General features: G+C 40.6%; 1 protein-coding gene across 1 annotated transcript; it reads left to right on the forward strand.

Annotated features, from left to right (window-relative positions):
* The first annotated feature begins 1,557 nt into the window (after positions 1-1,557).
* On the forward strand, positions 1,558-19,982 carry LOC135464168 (uncharacterized sodium-dependent transporter YocR-like). Its single transcript, XM_064741668.1, has 11 exons — positions 1,558-1,671; positions 6,313-6,472; positions 6,740-6,923; positions 7,897-8,011; positions 8,584-8,785; positions 9,641-9,803; positions 15,078-15,212; positions 16,051-16,190; positions 17,095-17,338; positions 18,733-18,862; positions 19,363-19,982. Exons 1-11 carry the CDS (start codon positions 1,639-1,641, stop codon positions 19,540-19,542), a joined length of 1,686 nt encoding a protein of 561 aa, XP_064597738.1. The 5' UTR covers positions 1,558-1,638; the 3' UTR covers positions 19,543-19,982.
* The last annotated feature ends 314 nt before the right edge of the window (positions 19,983-20,296 follow it).

A 20,296-nucleotide genomic window follows, 5' to 3' on the forward strand; every position in this document is an offset into this window, starting at 1 on the left:
TATATATATATATATATATATATATATATATATATATTGAAAAGTAATCACATCTAACGCTATGTCTAGTCTTGCCGTAATTAAACCCTTTTTGAAGCTTTTTTATTAAATAAAACTTAGTTTAGACACATATTTCACCATTCATGCAGTCCTCAATTACAATTATGCTCCTCGTGGAAGCACACTATAAATATACCTCCTAAGGGTAAAATCTAGATAAAGAAGAATATTCTATCGACTGACATTTGAGTACATTTTATACGCGGATTTAATATTCCCGGTTTTGTTTGTAAAAGTCCACATACAGTGAAAAATAAAATCTGTTAATTTTAACAGAAAGTCTGTTGAGTGATACTAGAGTGTATTCTATTATTAAAATATAATGCTGTCTCATATTCAACATATTATCCTGTTAGTCTAATAGAATCTTTATGTTGAATTAACAGAATATGTGTGTTATATTTAAAGGTATAATACAGAATACATTCTAGCATCACTCAGACAACAGACTTTTTATTATAATTAACAGATTAATGTTTTGAGTGTATGTAAAAGTGTCAGGTGACCACTTCTGATGCAATCTCATGTCCAGTCTGGTCTATTTATTTATTTATTTATTTATTTGTGTTTTACTCTGCATAGAGACAGTTTTCTTAACCATGGATACGTCTATGTTTATGGGTGGAGCAAACCGGAGAAAGTTCGATACAAACCAACTTTAGTACATGCGCTAAGAGCCCTTTCTAGATTTATTGATGGAGAGTAATTTAATTTGTGATATTCCGCAGATTTTGTAGAACATCCGTTGGGACGTTTTCTCCTTAAAATATACAATTAATATATAGATTCAAATTTTGATCACTTTCGGTCATACGAAAAGTGCTAAACATTTATGCCCTGATTTCTTTCTGTAATTATTTAAGAGATTCACATTAGAGTAAAGCACAGTCCTTGTAATGCATAGTCCATGGGTCGGCGGCGGCTTTAAGCCAGGTGATTTGTAAGGTTATCCATTAACGTGAGCGCCATCAAACTGGCCTAAGTAAACACATTCTGAGCATGGTTTTGAACTTAAGTCGTATAAATGGGTTAAACTATGAAAATAATCCATACATAGATAATATGTTTTAATTAAATCATCATTTTTCCAGAAAAAGTCATTAAGATGCATGCTATAAAGTGCAACAGTAATTAGAACGTATACCTGATTGTAACTTTAGATTTTATATATAGCAGACGTTTTGTATCGTTTCTTAACTGACTGAGTGTGCGTCAGTGTAACTGGATATTCATGTATCGATTACTCCGACTGTTATCATATCACCGGTCTAAAGTATATTTTTTTATCGTATATCTTATTTTTCAAAGTCATGTGCACATCACGTGGCTTCGTCTGAGTAGGAGTAGACGACGAATAATGTTTGAAAGCTTGGGTAATAAGAATAATGTGTACTTAGTCAAGTAACAGTGAACAAATCGGCGTAATTGCCTCGGGGAGTTACCGTGTTATGTTCTGCTAATCATTTAGGCCTATAGTTAACTTTCTGTTGTACCGGTAATGTCAGGAAAATACTACACGAGGTTCGGCTAACGGCATTTCTAGGGCACTTTGATTTTTAGGAACTAGAAGACCTCGACATGTCCCAAGGCGAGCGGTTTGGACTGCTACAGGTACTTTTGTCTGTTTTGTCTGTTTCATTTCAAATTATCAGATTAAGAAGTTCATAGTTGTCTCCCTTTGTACCACCCTTCAGTTCGTCGTTGTACGCTTTGGATGTGACAGTTATATATGTCGTATCCCAAAGTCCCATATGATCTGCAACACAAGATAGCCTCTCCCACACGACAGACTAATGAGGTCAGGTTAATACAGCTATCCACTGAGCACCCTTTAATTATGAAAACATTTAACAGTACCACATTTCTTACTTTCGATGTAAGAAATGGGGTGGGGGGGCTGGGCGCATAAGCTTGAAAGCGTTCAAATGAAGGGTAAATTGTGTCATTTATGATATTTATTTATTAATTTATTTGTTTCATTGGTGTTTTACAACGTACTCAAGAATGTTTCACTTATACGACGGCGGCCAGCATTACGGTGGGAGGAAAATGGGCATAGCCCGGGGAAAACTCATGACCATCCACAGGTTGCTGACAGACCTTCTCACATACGGCCGAAGAGGAAGCCAACACTCTGTATTCAGCACACAATAAATTAAACACAGCATTTTTTATGAATGACTGTAGCTGTAGTCTCTCGTTAGAGTAAACATTTCCAAAAAGCGATATAGCTATAGTAAATTAATGAAAGCCGTGAGATTATAATTATAAAAGCACTGCATATATTACATTAGCAAAATCTGCAATCTTGAGAGCTTTTATATATGTGACATTGATATTGATATTGAACTCCCCATGCACATATGTGTAACACATTGTATGAATAATAATAAATGGAATAACACTTGGGGTAATACATTGACCTAATATAAAATATATATCCCACTGGTCACATCAGCTTAATAAATATTTGTGTTTAATAAAACTGGTGACAAGTGAAGAATCAGGCGCTTCAATGAGCTGATGGCACCCTAAGCCACATAACAGCACCCAATCCTTTACCATAGCCCAAAACTACATGTATCTGACAGCTTTACTTACCAGATGTCTCTTTGTTTCGCATCTGCGTGTTGGCCTGTCTATACCACACGTGGGAATCCCCAACGTACATGTCCTTGTAACAATGCAGACTGGCATGGGGGATAGATATAGGCTGCATTTAACTGGTACATTCCCTTGTTGATACATATGTGTGTGTTGTCTGCGAGCAAACGTGAAATGTCAACCAATTATCCTTAATTATACCCATCATAATTACTGCTCGGGTATGACCTAATTCAATGCACAGAATGTATCGTCAGAAAAAAAATTGCATTATATGGGACCAAAATGCACATCCGCTGTATAAGCTGCGATCTCCTTTGTGAAGGGATCTGTTTGCTGTTTTGCCGTGGTGGGAGAAAACCACCGACCTTTGGCATTTTACTGACGGACGCCCACGTCTGACATACGGATTGCACTTCTTTTAATTGGAAAAGACAAGCTGTCTTCAGTGAATGCAAGACTGTTTAAACTAACACAAGCGTCGTTGTCCGTTTTTTGTCATAAATGAACAGCATAAAAGCAAGGTGGTCTATAAATTCCCTGTCCAAACCCGGGATTGAACCCGCACTGGTTGACAAAATTAAATTTTTAAGGAAGATCTTAATTTTTCTTCCTCCAGTAATGACTTAAATATTCCGGGGGCTATGAAACCGTTCCTGGATTCAACCATCTTAACTCTCTGGAGCTCGTGCTCCGTTGGGATCTGTCCAGGATGTCACCTGAGCAACAAAACAGATTTGATTAACATTGTTTACTTTTCATGTATATCAAAAAGTGCAAGGTAGTTCCCGTCTCTTTGTTATCCCGAAATTACATAGGGTTGACATTCCAGGAAACATGAAATTACATAGGGTTGACATTCCAGGAAACATGAAATTACATAGGGTTGACATGCCAGGAATCATGAAATTACATAGGGTTGACAAGCCAGGTAACATGACATTACATAGGGTTGACATGCCAGGTTACATGAAATTACATAGGGCTGACATGCCAGGTAACATGTAATTACATAGGGCTGACATGCCAGGTAACATGAAATTGCATTGGGTTGACATGCCAGGTAACATGCAACTGCATAGGGTTGACGTACCAGGTAACATGAAATTACATAGGGTTGACATGCCAGGTTACATGAAATTACATAGGGTTAACGTACCAGCTAACATGACATTACATAGGGTTGACATGCCAGGTTACATGAAATTACATAGGGCTGACATGCCAGGTAACATGTAATTACATAGGGCTGACATGCCAGGAACAAGAAATTGCATTGGATTGACATGCCAGGTAACATGCAACTGCATAGGGTTGACGTACCAGGTAACATGAAATTACATAGGGTTGACATGCCAGGTAACATGAAATTACATAGGGTTGACATGCCAGGTTACATGAAATAACATAGGGTTGACGTACCAGGTAACATGCAACTGCATAGGGTTGACATGCTAGGTAACATGAAATTACATAGGGTTGACGTGCATTTAGTAACAACATCACACTGGCGATAAAACGTTTAACACTATGGGTCAACAGGGTGATGGAATAACGAAACTTTAGTAACTGTAGCTATACGATGTACACTGATGTCACATTAACTACAGAGTAAACACCATCTATGGTGGGCGGAGGGTTGGGGGGTAGGGGGGATGCGTCCGAGTGATTAGCGTACCAGCGCATATATATATATATATATATATATATATATATATATATATATATATATATATATATATATATATATCCATATATATATATATATATATATATATATATATATATATATATATATATATATATGTGTGTGTGTGTGTGTGTGTATATAGGTTTCAACTGCACAAACATCTGTGTACCAGACGTCATACGAAATGGACTGACAGAGGCATTACTTATGGATAACAACTCCTGGATTTATTGTGACGTTTCGATGTAGGTTCTTACATCGTTATCAAACCATATGAACATACAGAGATACAAGACAACATATATACAGTAAGAGAGTGAGTGGTGTCAAAAACAGGCAACAATGTAACATAGATAATAGCTTCAGGGTTAATGGCTTCAGGGTTTAAGGCGGTCACTGTCTAATCTGATTAGGTCATTGTAGGCGCTCGGTAGGTGGTACCCGCTGTCTCGGTTAAGCTGTGGATTGTGTCGTCGGATCATGATGGCTTCCAGGAGTTTCCTTCTTTTGTAGTCTGATTGGTTGTTCTGTAGGGTATGAACTGTGTTCCATTGGAGTTGGTGTTCTGGATGGGCTCCAGAAGATTTCATCTAATTTTTCTACTGAGGCCTTGTGCTCTGCAATTCTGATATTGAGTGGTCTACCGGTTTCTCCAGTGTATTGCCGTTGACAATCAAAATTAATGCAGTACACAGATCCTTTGGGTTCTTCCCTATGGGTTGGCTGTTTCTTTCCATTGGCTTTGAGTAGGGTTTTACGGTTAGAGGCGGAGGTAAACGTTGTTTGTATGTTCAGTTTGTCATGCAGGAGTCCTCTTACCTGGTAGCTTGGGGTGCCTATATACGGGATGGTTATATATATATTGGGGTGGTCGGGTCTCGTTGCTCTGGTCTTGTTAGCCGGATTGAGGGTTTTACTGATCGTTCTCTCCACTAATTGTGGGGGTATCGGTTTTGGGTGGTGAAGGCTGTTTTGAGGTGATTTATTTCTTCTTGGAGGTTGATGCTGGATATCTGTATGGCTCGTTTTGTTAAGGTAGATATTATTCCTCTCTTGATCTGGCTAACAAGACTCAGCAGAAAAATTAGATGGAAAATCAGCCCTCAGTGACCACATCAGAGCCCATCCAGAACACCAACTCCAATGGAACACAGTTCATACCCTACAGAACAACCAATCAGACTACAAAAGAAGGAAACTCCTGGAAGCCATCATGATCCGACGACACAATCCACAGCTTAACCGAGACAGCGGGTACCACCTACCGAGCGCCTACAATGACCTAATCAGATTAGACAGTGACCGCCTTAAACCCTGAAGCCATTAACCCTGAAGCTATTATCTGTTACATTGTTGCCTGTTTTTGACACCACTCACTCTCTTACTGTATATACGTTGTCTTGTATCTCTGTATGTTCATATGGTTTGATAACGATGTAAGAACCTACATCGAAACGTCACCAACACAATAAATCCAGGAGTTGTTATCCATAAGTAATGCCTCTTTCAATCTATACCATCCCAATTCCTAAATGCCTCTGATTCAACACAAACTTCCAAAGAAAGTTATATGTGAAGTATGAAAGATGGACGATTTTATGGTATGGAGAAAAGCCGAGCACCTCTACATTCCTAGATTAGAAAATACGAGGCACGAAGCTTCCTCACTTAAAGGGATTCGCGTCACATATAAAAAGCGATGGGAGGGAGTGGGGATACGAAGTGCGCAGAGAGCACGGGGGTTATGTTTTAGCTCTGATTCTTTATCTTTGGCGACATGGTAAGAATATGCTTGGCTGGACAATTCAGATCTGCCAGTCGGTTTTAGGAAAATACGGCTTATTCCTGCCATGCAATTTCATTTAAATTTTTATGTAGATTTTCTACATTTAACAAATTCAGACAGAGAGGAATCAATGAAATTAACCGCTGTACAGTGTCAATTTCTATTGGATCAGAACACCAAGTTGCCTAGATCTGACTCCGCTAAGGATGAAAGTGGTCAAGACCATTTCAAGTCACGTGTCGGTCTCGTGCTATCGTGCCTCGGATGTGTCATCGGCACCGGAAACATTTGGAGGTTTCCTCGTATTGTTGCCCAGAACAGCGAAGAAAAAGGTACGAACTTTCCCTACACTCGTGCACTGTCATAAAATAACTTCATCTGTTTATTTCAATGTTGTGTAAAGCTCCGCACAAAACTTTTTCACTTATACCATGACAGTCAGATTTTTCAGTTGGGGAAAACAGAGTGTCCGGGGAAAAAAGGTTGCCTTTAGTAAGTTACTGACAAGTAACGTTACGTAAACGTATATAAAATATATTGCTGGGAGACAAGAGAGATTATCTGGGGACGTTAATATACATATTACCGTGTTATTTCAGGTGGACTGGTGTTTCTGATGGTCTGGGTGCTATTTCTATTTCTCTGGTCCATCCCTATGCTTCTGATAGAGTACACAATGGGTAGATACACCAAGACCGCCATTGTGCAGTCCTTTCGCTTCTTCATAGGCAACAAAGCCACGTGGTGCGGAGCCTGGGTTTCGTTCGTTCCTTTCGCCATCAAGTAAGATGACGAATATCTTGCAGAATTTATTTCTTTATTTGATTTATATTTTAAGCCGTACTCAAAAATATTTCACTTATACGACAGTGGCCAGCATTATTGTGCGAGGAACCGGGCAGAGTGCGGGGGTAACCCACGACCATCCGCAGGTTGCTGGAAGACCAATGTCTTACAGAAACTGCATAAGCTCTTTCTTTTAAAAGTAAAAATAAATTATAAGTAATACAACATGGATATTAGGCTTTGGTTTATATATTTATTTGATTGGTGTTTGAGTCGACCTATTTAACGTGCTACTTCACTCCTAAGAGAAGGTAGGCGGAAATAATAAAATGATATTAAGGATACCCTAGGGAACAGAGCTAACACCAGGGTTCAATAAACTCGTATGAGTGAAGAGTTCAAAAAAACAAAATTTTCGGCAATTTCCGTAAAATTTTCCTGATATGACGTGATAATGTTCCTTATGTCGAGTAAGGCAGTTATGCTGGAATGAAGTCACGCGCGTTTGAAAGTGCGACGTCATTTGCTGCTATACGTTTGATATGGGTGACGCCAAATGTTCTTGCATGACCTCACACCAGGCAAAATTGAATCGACAGAAAACTTTTGTTTCTGTACTATCCTCCGAAACTAGTGACAGTGGTTTTAATACATTGCTATTTTTTAGTAATTTAAGAAACCAATTCAGACTATCTCAATCCTTAACATTTAACCCTCCATTTAAGACATTCTGGTCTTCATACTGTTGTAGCTCTTTATGGACTTATGACTTATTCGACCTCTGTCATATTTATGTCTTTATTGTTTTGTGGGTTTTTTCACAATTGCAGACCGCACACACAAACAAGGCGAAGGATACCATACATCATAAAGATTTCCTCTCGCGATAATGCTGTCCGCCGTCACAAATCTTCGTAAAACACAAATGAAATCAAATAAATAAACAAATGTTTAACAAATGTCCTTTCAGTTCTTACTACTCGGTGGTGCTAGGATGGTGTTTTTACTACACGTACTACTGCATTGGTTACGAGCTCCCGACGACGAATCTAGACAGTCGTGTTATCTTCGACGACTTCGCCGTGGTAAGTTCTGCCTCCGTATAATCATTGTGAATTTGTCTTAAATATATGATCTGCACACGTAAATTTAAGTAATTCTGTTATAAATATGACACTGCAAGGGAGTGTCTATTTTTTATTTACTTGATTCGTGTTTAACGCCACACTTAAGGAATTTTTGCTCCAAATTTTCACATGGTGATATGGTTTGCGAGTGATGGAGAGCGGAGTAGCCGCAGTAAATAATTACCATTGCCAGAAAAACCTGCCGATTCAAAACCCCATCCGCACCAGCAAGAGCTGGATTTGAACCTGCTACACCATTGGTTCTCCACACTGAAACCGCATATAGATACATCGGCGTAACGGCGCTGGAGTTCTTTAGCGAACACAAACATGGATGGCTAGCGACCGATGTCAACATCGTATTGGATCTTCTTTTAGTTCCTTGAATTGGGTGATAATGCAAAATTTCCTCTTGTTATGGGAAGCCATGGCTATGAAATCGTAAGAAAAATAAACCTTTCTATATTTGTAACAAAAGATCTGCAAATGAATTATAAATTATTGAAACAAATTATATGTGTTTTTTTCAGAACAGCTATTGGCCGATTCTCACTCATAGCATCGCCATTTTGATAGCTGGTGTCTCCGTCATCCGCGGAGTGAAAACCATAGAAAAAGTCAATCTCTTCCTCGTACCCTTGTTCCTCCTTATCGTTCTCTTCACCTTTACGTGGTCTCTCACGAGGAAATACGCAGATCTTGGTATCAGGTTTCTGTTTACACCAAGCTGGGGTAAGTGTCAAAGACTGAAATGAATTCCTTCGGGTTCAAATATATTTAATGGAAGTTGACTCATTCTTGCTTGTATATAGCGAAAACAACGTTTTGGTAGAAATACCATGAATCCATGAATCTTTGATTTGATTGAGTGAATTATATATTTTTAACTTTGGCAATTTTGTATGGACATCTACTCCTAAACTCACCTCACATTTCCGCCAACTTTGGCGAATTGTAGTACTGAGTTGGCCTCTTTGGCATTGAGCAAAAGTTCCACTTAATACTCATTTATACTGAGAGTCTTTGTCATCAGCAAATGTAAATTCCTTTGCTGACTTGAAAACGCTTCATATTTAGGGCTAACCTACTATGTACTTACCTATGAACATTTCGGAATTTGATTTTGTAGGAAATTTCTAAACCCAATTCCTGCAGTTCGCACTTTATGAAATACAACGACACTAAAGCAAATACATAATTTTAATGTTACCGCTGACTGAATTTGTTTCCATGTGGGGTAAAATGTGGAGGTCTTCCAGCAACCTGCGGATGGTCGTGGGTTTTACCCGGGCTCTGTCTGGCTTCCTTCCACTATAATGCTGGCCGTCGTCGTATAAGTGAAATATTCTTGAGTGTGGCGTTAAACACCGATCAAATAAATAAATAAATAAATGTGGAGGTCACACAAAAAATAAGACTACTGCGTTGTTGTGGCCTTGTGCTTGCAAGAGGAGGACAACGTTTTCTATCCTGCAAAGTTTTGATAATACACTTTATCTTTCAGCACATTATGTATCAGAATGGGTGAAACAAAACATGTTCAAAACCGTGCACAAATCATCTAAAACTACCATTCGAAATTTTCAGACGCTTTCTCCGATCCTCGTGTATGGGTGGACGCGATCAGTCAGAACGCCTTTGACACGGGCGCTGGTATGGGCATGATGATCACTTATGCGTCGTACATGACCCGCAGTAACAGTGTGGTTAAGTATGGCACCCTGATCCCCGTGGGTAATAACATTGTCAGGTGGGTGACAATAACATTTCCTAAACAAACCATGCCCTTAAGCCGACTTTTCATCTACATGTAATCCATTAATTTCTTTTTTCGGTTACACTTTTTTCTAAAATGCTGCTGAATTGTTGTAAGACAATGTGAATTTCCTGAAGAGTGAGAAAACATTTTTTAAATACAAAATGCTGTGACAAATCGGGCATGGGGGCCATCTTGGAATGGAGTGAAAAGCGCTGATTACCGCCTGAACAAGAGTATAGTATTAGGTTCGCTAAGTTACGGCATCCAGACACAGCTAGAGTTTTATTTATTTATTTGATTGGTGTTTTACGCCGTACTCAAGAATATTTCACATATATGACGGCGGCCAGCTTTATGGTGAGAGGCAACCGGGCAGAGTCCGGGGGAAACCCACGACCATCCACAGGTTGCTGATAAACCGACACAGCTAAAGACACCAGTGTCCATGTCTCTGTGCGAACAAACCATCCGGAGTTTTTGGAGTTTTCCTTCTGAAATTTTAGGACAAACATCCATATCCCTCACATGGAGTGAGGACGTCATCCTCAGTATTGTGATCATGTGGTTAAGTATGGCACCCTGATCCCCGTGGGTAGTAATATTGTCAGGTGGGTGACAACAACATCCTAAACAAACCAAACCATATTCCTCACATGGAGTGAGGGCGTCATCCTCAGTATTGTGACCATGTGGTTAAGTATGGCACCCTGATCCCCGTGGGTAGTAATATTGTCAGGTGGGTGACAATAACATTTCCTAAACAAACCAAACCATATTCCTCACATGGAGTGAGGACGTCATCCTCAGTATTGTGATCATGTGGTTAAGTATGGCACCCTGATCCCCGTGGGTAGTAATATTGTCAGGTGGGTGACAATAACATTTCCTAAACAAACCAAACCATATTCTTCACATGGAGTGAGGACGTCATCCTCAGTATTGTGATCATTTGGTTAAGTATGGCACCCTGATCCCCGTGGGTAATAATATTGTCAGGTTGGTGACAACAACATCCTTAACAAACCAAACCATATCCCTCACATGGAGTGAGGACGTCATCCTCAGTATTGTGATCATGTGGTTAAGTATGGCACCCTGATCCCCGTGGGTAATAATATTGTCAGGTTGGTGACAACAACATCCTAAACAAACCAAACCATATCCCTCACATGGAGTGAGGACGTCATCCTCAGTATTGTGATCATGTGGTTAAGTATGGCACCCTGATCCCCGTGGGTAATAATATTGTCAGGTGGGGGACAACAACATCCTAAACAAACCAAACCATATTCCTCACATGCAGTGAGGACGTCATCCTCAGTATTGTGATCATGTGGTTAAGTATGGCACCCTGATCCCCGTGGGTAATAATATTGTCAGGTTGGTGACAACAACATCCTAAACAAACCAAACCATATTCCTCACATGCAGTGAAGACGTCATCCTCAGTATTGTGATCATGTGGTTAAGTATGGCACCCTGATCCCCGTGGGTAATAATATTGTCAGGTGGGGGACAACAACATCCTAAACAAACCAAACCATAATCCTCACATGCAGTGAAGACGTCATCCTCAGTATTGTGATCATGTGGTTAAGTATGGCACCCTGATCCCCGTGGGTAATAATATTGTCAGGTTGGTGACAACAACATCCTTAACAAACCAAACCATATTCCTCACATGCAGTGAAGACGTCATCTTCAGTATTGTGATCATGTGGTTAAGTATGGCACCCTGATCCCCGTGGGAAATAACATCGTCAGGTGGGTGACTACAACATCCTTAACAAACCAAACCATATTCCTCACATGCAGTGAAGACGTCATCCTCAGTATTGTGATCATGTGGTTAAGTATGGCACCCTGATCCCCGTGGGAAATAACATTGTCAGGTGGGTGACTACAACATCCTTAACAAACCAAACCATATTCCTCACATGGAGTGAGGACGTCATCCTCAGTATTGTGATCATGTGGCTAGGTATGGCACCCTGATTCCCGTGGGTAATAATATTGTCAGGTGGGTGAGAACAACATCCTAAACAAACCAAACCATATTCCTCACATGCAGCCAGGACGTCATCCTCAGTATTGTGATCATCTGGTTAAGTATGACACCCTGATCCCCGTGGGTAGTAATATTGTCAGGTGGGTGAGAACAACATCCTAAACAAACCAAACCATGTCCCTCACATGGAGTGAGGACGTCATCCTCAGTATTGTGATCATGTGGTTAAGTATGGCACCCTGATCCCCGTGGGTAGTAATATTGTCAGGTGGGTGACAACAACATCCTAAACAAACCAAACCATATTCCTCACATGGAGTGATGGCGTCATCCTCAGTATTGTGATCATGTGGTTAAGTATGGCACCCTGATCCCCGTGGGTAGTAATATTGTCAGGTGGGTGACAACAACATCCTTAACAAACCAAACCATATTCCTCACATGAAGTGAGGACGTCATCCTCAGTATTGTGATCATGTGGTTAAGTATGGCACCCTGATCCCCGTGGGTAGTTATATTGTCAGGTGGGTGAGAACAACATCCTAAACAAACCAAACCATGTCCCTCACACGGAGTGAGGACGTCATCTTCAGTATTGTGATCATGTGGTTAAGTATGGCACCCTGATCCCCGTGGGTAGTAATATTGTCAGGTGGGTGACAACAACATCCTAAACAAACCAAACCATATTCCTCACATGGAGTGATGGCGTCATCCTCAGTATTGTGATCATGTGGTTAAGTATGGCACCCTGATCCCCGTGGGTAGTAATATTGTCAGGTGGGTGACAACAACATCCTTAACAAACCAAACCATATTCCTCACATGAAGTGAGGACGTCATCCTCAGTATTGTGATCATGTGGTTAAGTATGGCACCCTGATCCCCGTGGGTAGTTATATTGTCAGGTGGGTGACAATAACATTTCCTAAACAAACCAAACGATATTCCTCACATGGAGTGAGGACGTCATCCTCAGTATTGTGATCATGTGGTTAAGTATGGCACCCTGATCCCCGTGGGTAATGATATTGTCAGGTGGGTGACAACAACATCCTAAACAAACCAAACCATATTCCTCACATGGAGTGAGGATGTCATCCTCAGTATTGTGATCATGTGGTTAAGTATGGCACCCTGATCCCCGTGGGAAATAACATTGTCAGGTGGGTGACCACAACATCCTTAACAAACCAAACCATATTCCTCACATGGAGTGAGGACGTCATCCTCAGTATTGTGATCATGTGGTTAAGTATGGCACCCTGATCCCCGTGGGTAGTAATATTGTCAGGTGGGTGACAATAACATTTCCTAAACAAACCAAACCATATTCTTCACATGGAGTGAGGACGTCATCCTCAGTATTGTGATCATGTGGTTAAGTATGGCACCCTGATCCCCGTGGGTAATAATATTGTCAGGTGGGGGACAACAACATCCTAAACAAACCAAACCATATTCCTCACATGGAGTGAGGACGTCATCCTCAGTATTGTGATCATGTGGTTAAGTATGGCACCCTGATCCCCGTGGGTAGTAATATTGTCAGGTGGGTGACAACAACATCCTAAACAAACCAAACCATATCCCTCACATGGAGTGAGGACGTCATCCTCAGTATTGTGATCATGTGGTTAAGTATGGCACCCTGATCCCCGTGGGTAATAATATTGTCAGGTGGGGGACAACAACATCCTTAACAAACCAAACCATATTCCTCACATGCAGTGAAGACGTCATCTTCAGTATTGTGATCATGTGGTTAAGTATGGCACCCTGATCCCCGTGGGAAATAACATTGTCAGGTGGGTGACTACAACATCCTTAACAAACCAAACCATATTCCTCACATGCAGTGAAGACGTCATCTTCAGTATTGTGATCATGTGGTTAAGTATGGCACCCTGATCCCCGTGGGAAATAACATTGTCAGGTGGGTGACTACAACATCCTTAACAAACCAAGCCATATTCCTCACATGGAGTGAGGACGTCATCCTCAGTATTGTGATCATGTGGTTAAGTATGGCACCCTGATCCCCGTGGGTAATAACATTGTCAGGTGGGGGACAACAACATCCTAAACAAACCAAACCATATTCTTCACATGGAGTGAGGACGTCATCCTCAGTATTGTGATCATCTGGTTAAGTATGGCACCCTGATCCCCGTGGGTAGTAATATTGTCAGGTGGGTGACAACAACATCCTTAACAAACCAAACCATATCCCTCACATGCAGTGAAGACGTCATCCTCAGTATTGTGATCATGTGGTTAAGTATGGCACCCTGATCCCCGTGGGTAATAATATTGTCAGGTGGGGGACAACAACATCCTAAACAAACCAAACCATATCCCTCACATGCAGCCAGGGCGTCATCCTCAGTATTGTGATCATGTGGTTAAGTATGGCACCCTGATCCCCGTGGGTAGTAATATTGTCAGGTTGGTGACAACAACATCCTAAACAAACCAAACCATATCCCTCACATGGAGTGAGGACGTCATCCTCAGTATTGTGATCATGTGGTTAAGTATGGCACCCTGATCCCCGTGGGTAATAATATTGTCAGGTGGGGGACAACAACATCCTAAACAAACCAAACCATATTCCTCACATGCAGTGAAGACGTCATCCTCAGTATTGTGATCATGTGGTTAAGTATGGCACCCTGATCCCCGTGGGAAATAACATTGTCAGGTGGGTGAGAACAACATCCTAAACAAACCCAACCATATTCCTCACATGCAGTGAAGACGTCATCCTCAGTATTGTGATCATGTGGTTAAGTATGGCACCCTGATCCCCGTGGGTAATAATATTGTCAGGTGGGTGACCACAACATCCTTAACAAACCAAACCATATTCTTCACATGCAGTGAAAACGTAACCCTCAGTATTGTGATCATGTCAGAACTGAAATCTTATTAACACACGAGGACTGATGCACAACCAATTTTGTCACATTTTCCGACACATTTTCTCCTTTGGAATCACTCCAAAACTGGAAAACTACCGGAAAACATTAATTTCATTTCACTTGAACGGTAATAATGACAAAAAGCTGTTGGCAGCAAATACTAGTAATTCGCCTCGGCATTCGTGTAACATTTTGCTCTCCTTGTTTCTTTTTTTGTGTGTGTGTTTTTCCAATCAACAGTCAAATGTTTAAAAACAGAGGCCGAGATACCGATGAGTTTTCTCATTTTCTCAGGATGCCAAATTGTACGCAAATTCCTGTCTACTATTTCAGCTTGATTTGCGGAATTACGGTGTTTTCCACTGTTTTCTCATCTCTGGCCCTCTCACAACCTCATCTGTCTCAGTCCGGCATCGTCGACATTCTCAAGGACAGCGGTCCGGCGAGTACAGGCCTGACCTTCATCTGGTGAGTTTCTTCTCCATCTAGTAATATGGTTATCTTAAAGTGAGTCTTACCTTCATCTTTGAATCTCACCTTCATCCGATGAGTGACCTTCATTTGATGAGCATGACATCCATTATACGGTTCTGACTTTCGTCTGATAAGGATGACCTTCATAGTTTTGAATCTGACCTTCATCTGATGTGTTTGAACTTCATCTCATGAGTTTGACCTTCATCTCATGAGTTTGACCTATATACTCTTAGCCTGACGTTCCCTTCCTAAAACATCTGCTGAATCTGATCATGTGATAAATCTGACCCTCATTTGGTCTCTTTCTGACCTTCATGTGGTGAATCTGAACTTGTTTTCATCTGATGAGATTACATAATCTAATCAAGGCCTTGTGCAGTGAGCGGGTGTGTTCAGTGACGCCTTCTGCTACAAGTAGCCTGAATGAAGCCTTACCCACAGCGTCATGATTGGTGGTGGGTGAGGTAAATAGACTGTTACCCTGTTGGGCTGGTCTTTTGTCACATCCATGACGATCAATAATGCGCCGTGCATGACACTGTCCATTGACCGAGTGCATTTGATGGTTGCACTCATCGTACACTGCACAGGCCAAATTAACGGATCATTTCGTAGATTGATAAAGAGCCTGGCTGCAAAGCTGACTGATAGTGCCCGTTTCGGAGAGCGTAGGTAGCTTTACGTAACATAACTACACTGACAACGCAGTACCTGCAACCATGGTTTGATTCCGTTCCAGTCTTAGTCAAATCTCACGTGCATTCACATGAATGTCTCATTTTTAATTATATTTCCGTCAATAAATCTCATTGTTTCACGTCTGTTGCAGGATCCCCGTGTTATTCTCCACGGTTGGGGTGTTTGGTCGCGTCTTAGCGGTGCTCTTCTTCCTCTGCCTCTCGTTTGCTGGGGTTACCTCCCTTATAGCGGGAATGGAGCTTAACGCTCACACTTTTTATGACTTTGGCAGTAAGTATAAGTGTTTCTTCTCAAACTGATAGTGTATTAATTAGCACTTCAGTATAGTTTTGTATAATATTTTATGTTTTGCTCATTCAACGTTAAGAACATCATTGGGAGTACATGTACTTCCGTTTTGATTTGTAGCTAAGGAGTATTGTGTACGTACGATTAGGGTCTTAAATATACGTCGTATATTTTGTCGGAAGGCGATGTTAACTCTTAAAGAAAGATTCTACAACGTTCGTGACACTTTACACCATGTATGAAATGATTCTTCTCCGTCGTATAAGTGAAATATTCTTGAGTACGGCGTAAAACACCAATTAAATAAATCAAATTAGTGTATGAATTGAAATTGGTTGCCCCACGTTGTCCAAGTTTGCTTTTTGTGGTTTTATCCAAACTATGCTGAATACCCATAAGGCGATGCTTATTAAGTTTGTATTAGCCTGAAGTTTGACAAGTAAACGTCTCTTTTTATCCTCAGCGAGTGTAGTCAGTAGCTCTAATATTCAAGATCTCTGTGCTATAATTCTCTATTGCGTAGTGTGTAAGTGAGTATTTTCCATTCAGGTATGCGAAAACTGTATAAGCTTATCTGGGTCGTTATCATTTGCCATAATTCTTATGAATTTATTGATTAAAACTGTAAAATTAAATAACCATGGCTCTCACTTGTTCATCCGCAACAATATTGTTGTCGCCTCTGCAGATAGGCTCCGGACAAAGAGGTCGCACGCTCGAATACAGTTCGCGCCAGTTAAGCTCCGGTCTGAAGGGAGGATGTTTGTTGGATGTCTGGAGGGGCGGTACACCACGGACACACCGATCAGTCGTTAAAGTGAAGGACATTTTTTTAAATCAATTAATCAGCCAATAAATGTGTCATGATCAAGCATTTTGCTTTCAGTTCCTCGGAGATATGGAATGCCAATTTCCGTCGTGCTACTTTTTCTGGGCGGATTAGCTTCTGCCTTGGACATAAACTTTTTGACCAGTCAGGACTTCGTGTGGGGATTTGCTCTCATCGTCAACGGGATGTTTTTACAATTTCTCGTCATTTATTTCGGATCATCTCGATACCGGGAATATGTCGTCAACCGGTATGGACTGGACGACTGGAACCTTCCGTTCATTTGGGAGATAACCGTCAAGTGAGTGGAATTTACATTTAAAACCAGATCAAAACTTTATATACCAATTATCCTCATTCTCTGCTGCAAATCTTTGATAAATGACGTTTCACTCCGGGCACATCGGTTTCTTCCACTGATATCACCCAACCCCCACCCACCGTCGTACAAGTGAGGAAATCTTAAGCGCAATTTTGTTTTGGAAGTTTCAGTATTATAATGAATGGTCAATGTACATTGTTTAAAACAGTATAAATTTTACATGTCTCATTCTGTGTACATTTTCCTGGTCATGTCATTGTATATGCTGTAATACAGACCCAGCATTTACCAACATGAATTCATTATTCAAGATTTTCTTTTGGCCAGTCAAATAATATCTTTTCTTCCTCACAGGTATACAGAACTTGTCAGATATTCACCACTTTTCTGAAAATCTTAAATAAATAAACACCAATAAGTCATTTACTCAATCAATTCATTTATGAAAAGTTATCAGAATGCATGCTCACTAAATTAAAGAACACATGAATCAACTATAGTATAATTTATGCATAACAGCTCGAACGTTTTTTACCTCACTGAAGTTAGATTCAGTAGACACTCCTCGTATACGCCGTCCATACAAGATCCGAAGTTAGCTATGCATACTTTCAGTTTATCTGATGACCCTACTTTAAAAAAAAACATAAATGTGTGAAGTGAAGAAGAACCGACTTCACTTCTTCATACATACATTATAAAAAAATTCGATTGGTCCGCGGACGGGATGGAAATTGACGTTGCTGTAAATCTAGTATCAGGGTGTCCTTTCATCATACTTGTAAGGAGAGCCAGTTAGATGTCAGTTCATTGAGTTGGAAACATTGTCCATTGAAAACGAATGGAGACAACGTGTAGATTTTCCTGTCTGATCAAATCATTTCGAAGCCTTCCGACCTTTACACTTTCGTATGGGACGTTGCACTCTTTGCGTATGTGTGCTCTTATAACTGTAAGATTTTACGCAAACATTGTAAAGTAACCATGCACACAACCTCTATGTTGTTCCGCAGCATGGCCTGGGTTTAACTTAGCATTTATTTGTTATTTGATTTGTATTTTACACCGTACTCAAGAATATTTCACTTATACGACGGTGGTCAGCATTATGGTGGGAGGAAACCGGGCCGAGCCCGGGGGAAACTCACGGCCATCAGGTTGCTGGAGGCCTTCCAACGTACGGCTGGAGAGGATGCTACAGAGGCCCCCGCATGACTTGGCGGGAAGAATTCCACATGCGATCCTTTTGTAGTAAGAACATAATACTGGATTATCTTTATTTCATTGATGCTTACGGTTTGCATCGATCTCATCAACCACAGATTCCAGGAAAAATTCATGAGCTAAACATAGAAAGACGTTTTATTTTTTAGATTTGTTGCTCCCATAGAGGCTTTGGCACTAATGATCTGGTGGGCAGTAGACCTGATCACGTCAGAGGCGAGAAACGGCCAGAAGTGGTACGAGTTCGGTACTGAGACGTTCATCACCACCATTACACAGGTTTGTGTTATATTCTTTGCTTTTTTTGTTTGCATTAAATATACTTTGTTAGAAGCATCACAATGTTATAAAATTATCGAACTAACTTCGATGAAGAATTTATTTTTATCACCCCCTTTAATATATGTATGTTGGTATGTTTGGGGTTTAACGTCGCACTTAACGTCATATGACGAAGAGGAGCCATTAGAGGTGTGTACATATATTGTGTCTTCCGCCACTGAAGTATCATGCCGAAGACACCAGACATGACACCCCACTTAGTCACATTATACTGACACCGGGCCAACCAGTCATGTTTCTTTCCTCTAACCTCTCAGTGTTGAGCGCCATGCGAGGCAGCAACAAGTACCATTTTTAAGGTCTGTGGTCTGACCGGTTTTATCCTGGTTTGATTCTGGAATCTACCGAAATCGAGACCGTCACTCCAACCAATAGCGCGCCGAAGCGGTCACCCCTTGCAATGTATTATAGTTAAGATTTCCGTTCGTACTTTTCAGTGGTTGGGAGTCATGGTTGTCATGGTTATTTTGAACGTCATCATTCTGTGTGTTAAACCCCGTTGGTTCAAACCGGCCAGCGAACGTCCTTTGGAAATCAGCTACGATACGTCCTTCAAAACATACGATTCCTTAACACAACGGGAGACAAATTTCGGGAATTCGGAAGGCCGGAGATGATGATGAGTTGTTACCCTTGAGTTGAGCAGTCATTCAACATGGATTCAACTGGATCTCGAAATTGATACAACTTTGACCAAAGACGTTTCCATGTACATTTTGACTAACAATGGCTTGTCAGTTGTCTCCCTTTCTCGAAAGTGTCTCGTTGTTTGTTTATGCAATTACTCTAAAATTAAGGGCCAAGACTGACATTTGCCAGTGGACATTTTTTCTAGCCAGACTATTTTGAAGACGTCCAAACTGTTTGGAGTAAACATTGGGATTCCTGATCTTGTTGAATCTTTGGCTTTGTGACTCAGTGTTATATCTATCGTAATGTTTTGCTATGATTAGTCACTTTGCTTTTTCAGTAAATGAGAAATCGTATATAATCATTTCCGTTTTCTGTTGACTATGTATATAATGTTGCCTCAGCAATATGAAGTGGTATCCAAGGAAAGGAGACAAGAAATATGAAACAATTGCTGGTGCTAAATTTTAAAAACATCCTTGTTATTTATTGTTGTTATAATGATATAAATATAGCACTTTATATCATGTACATATATGTATTTGTATGTATTTGGTCTGTTACAATAATTATCGGTATTCATTGAATACAAGCGCAAAATATACGCCCGAGGACTCCTGGCACATGTGTTTCGGGTTTGGTGCGGACATTGTCGCACTTACTTTATACGTAAGACTGGATCCACGAAGTGCTCGCTGGCCTCGTAGAATCTCGTTTGTTTCGCGTTACCGGCATGACGCT

Source organism: Liolophura sinensis, chromosome 3 (assembly GCF_032854445.1).
Source record: "Liolophura sinensis isolate JHLJ2023 chromosome 3, CUHK_Ljap_v2, whole genome shotgun sequence".
Classification (NCBI taxonomy): domain Eukaryota; kingdom Metazoa; phylum Mollusca; class Polyplacophora; order Chitonida; family Chitonidae; genus Liolophura; species Liolophura sinensis.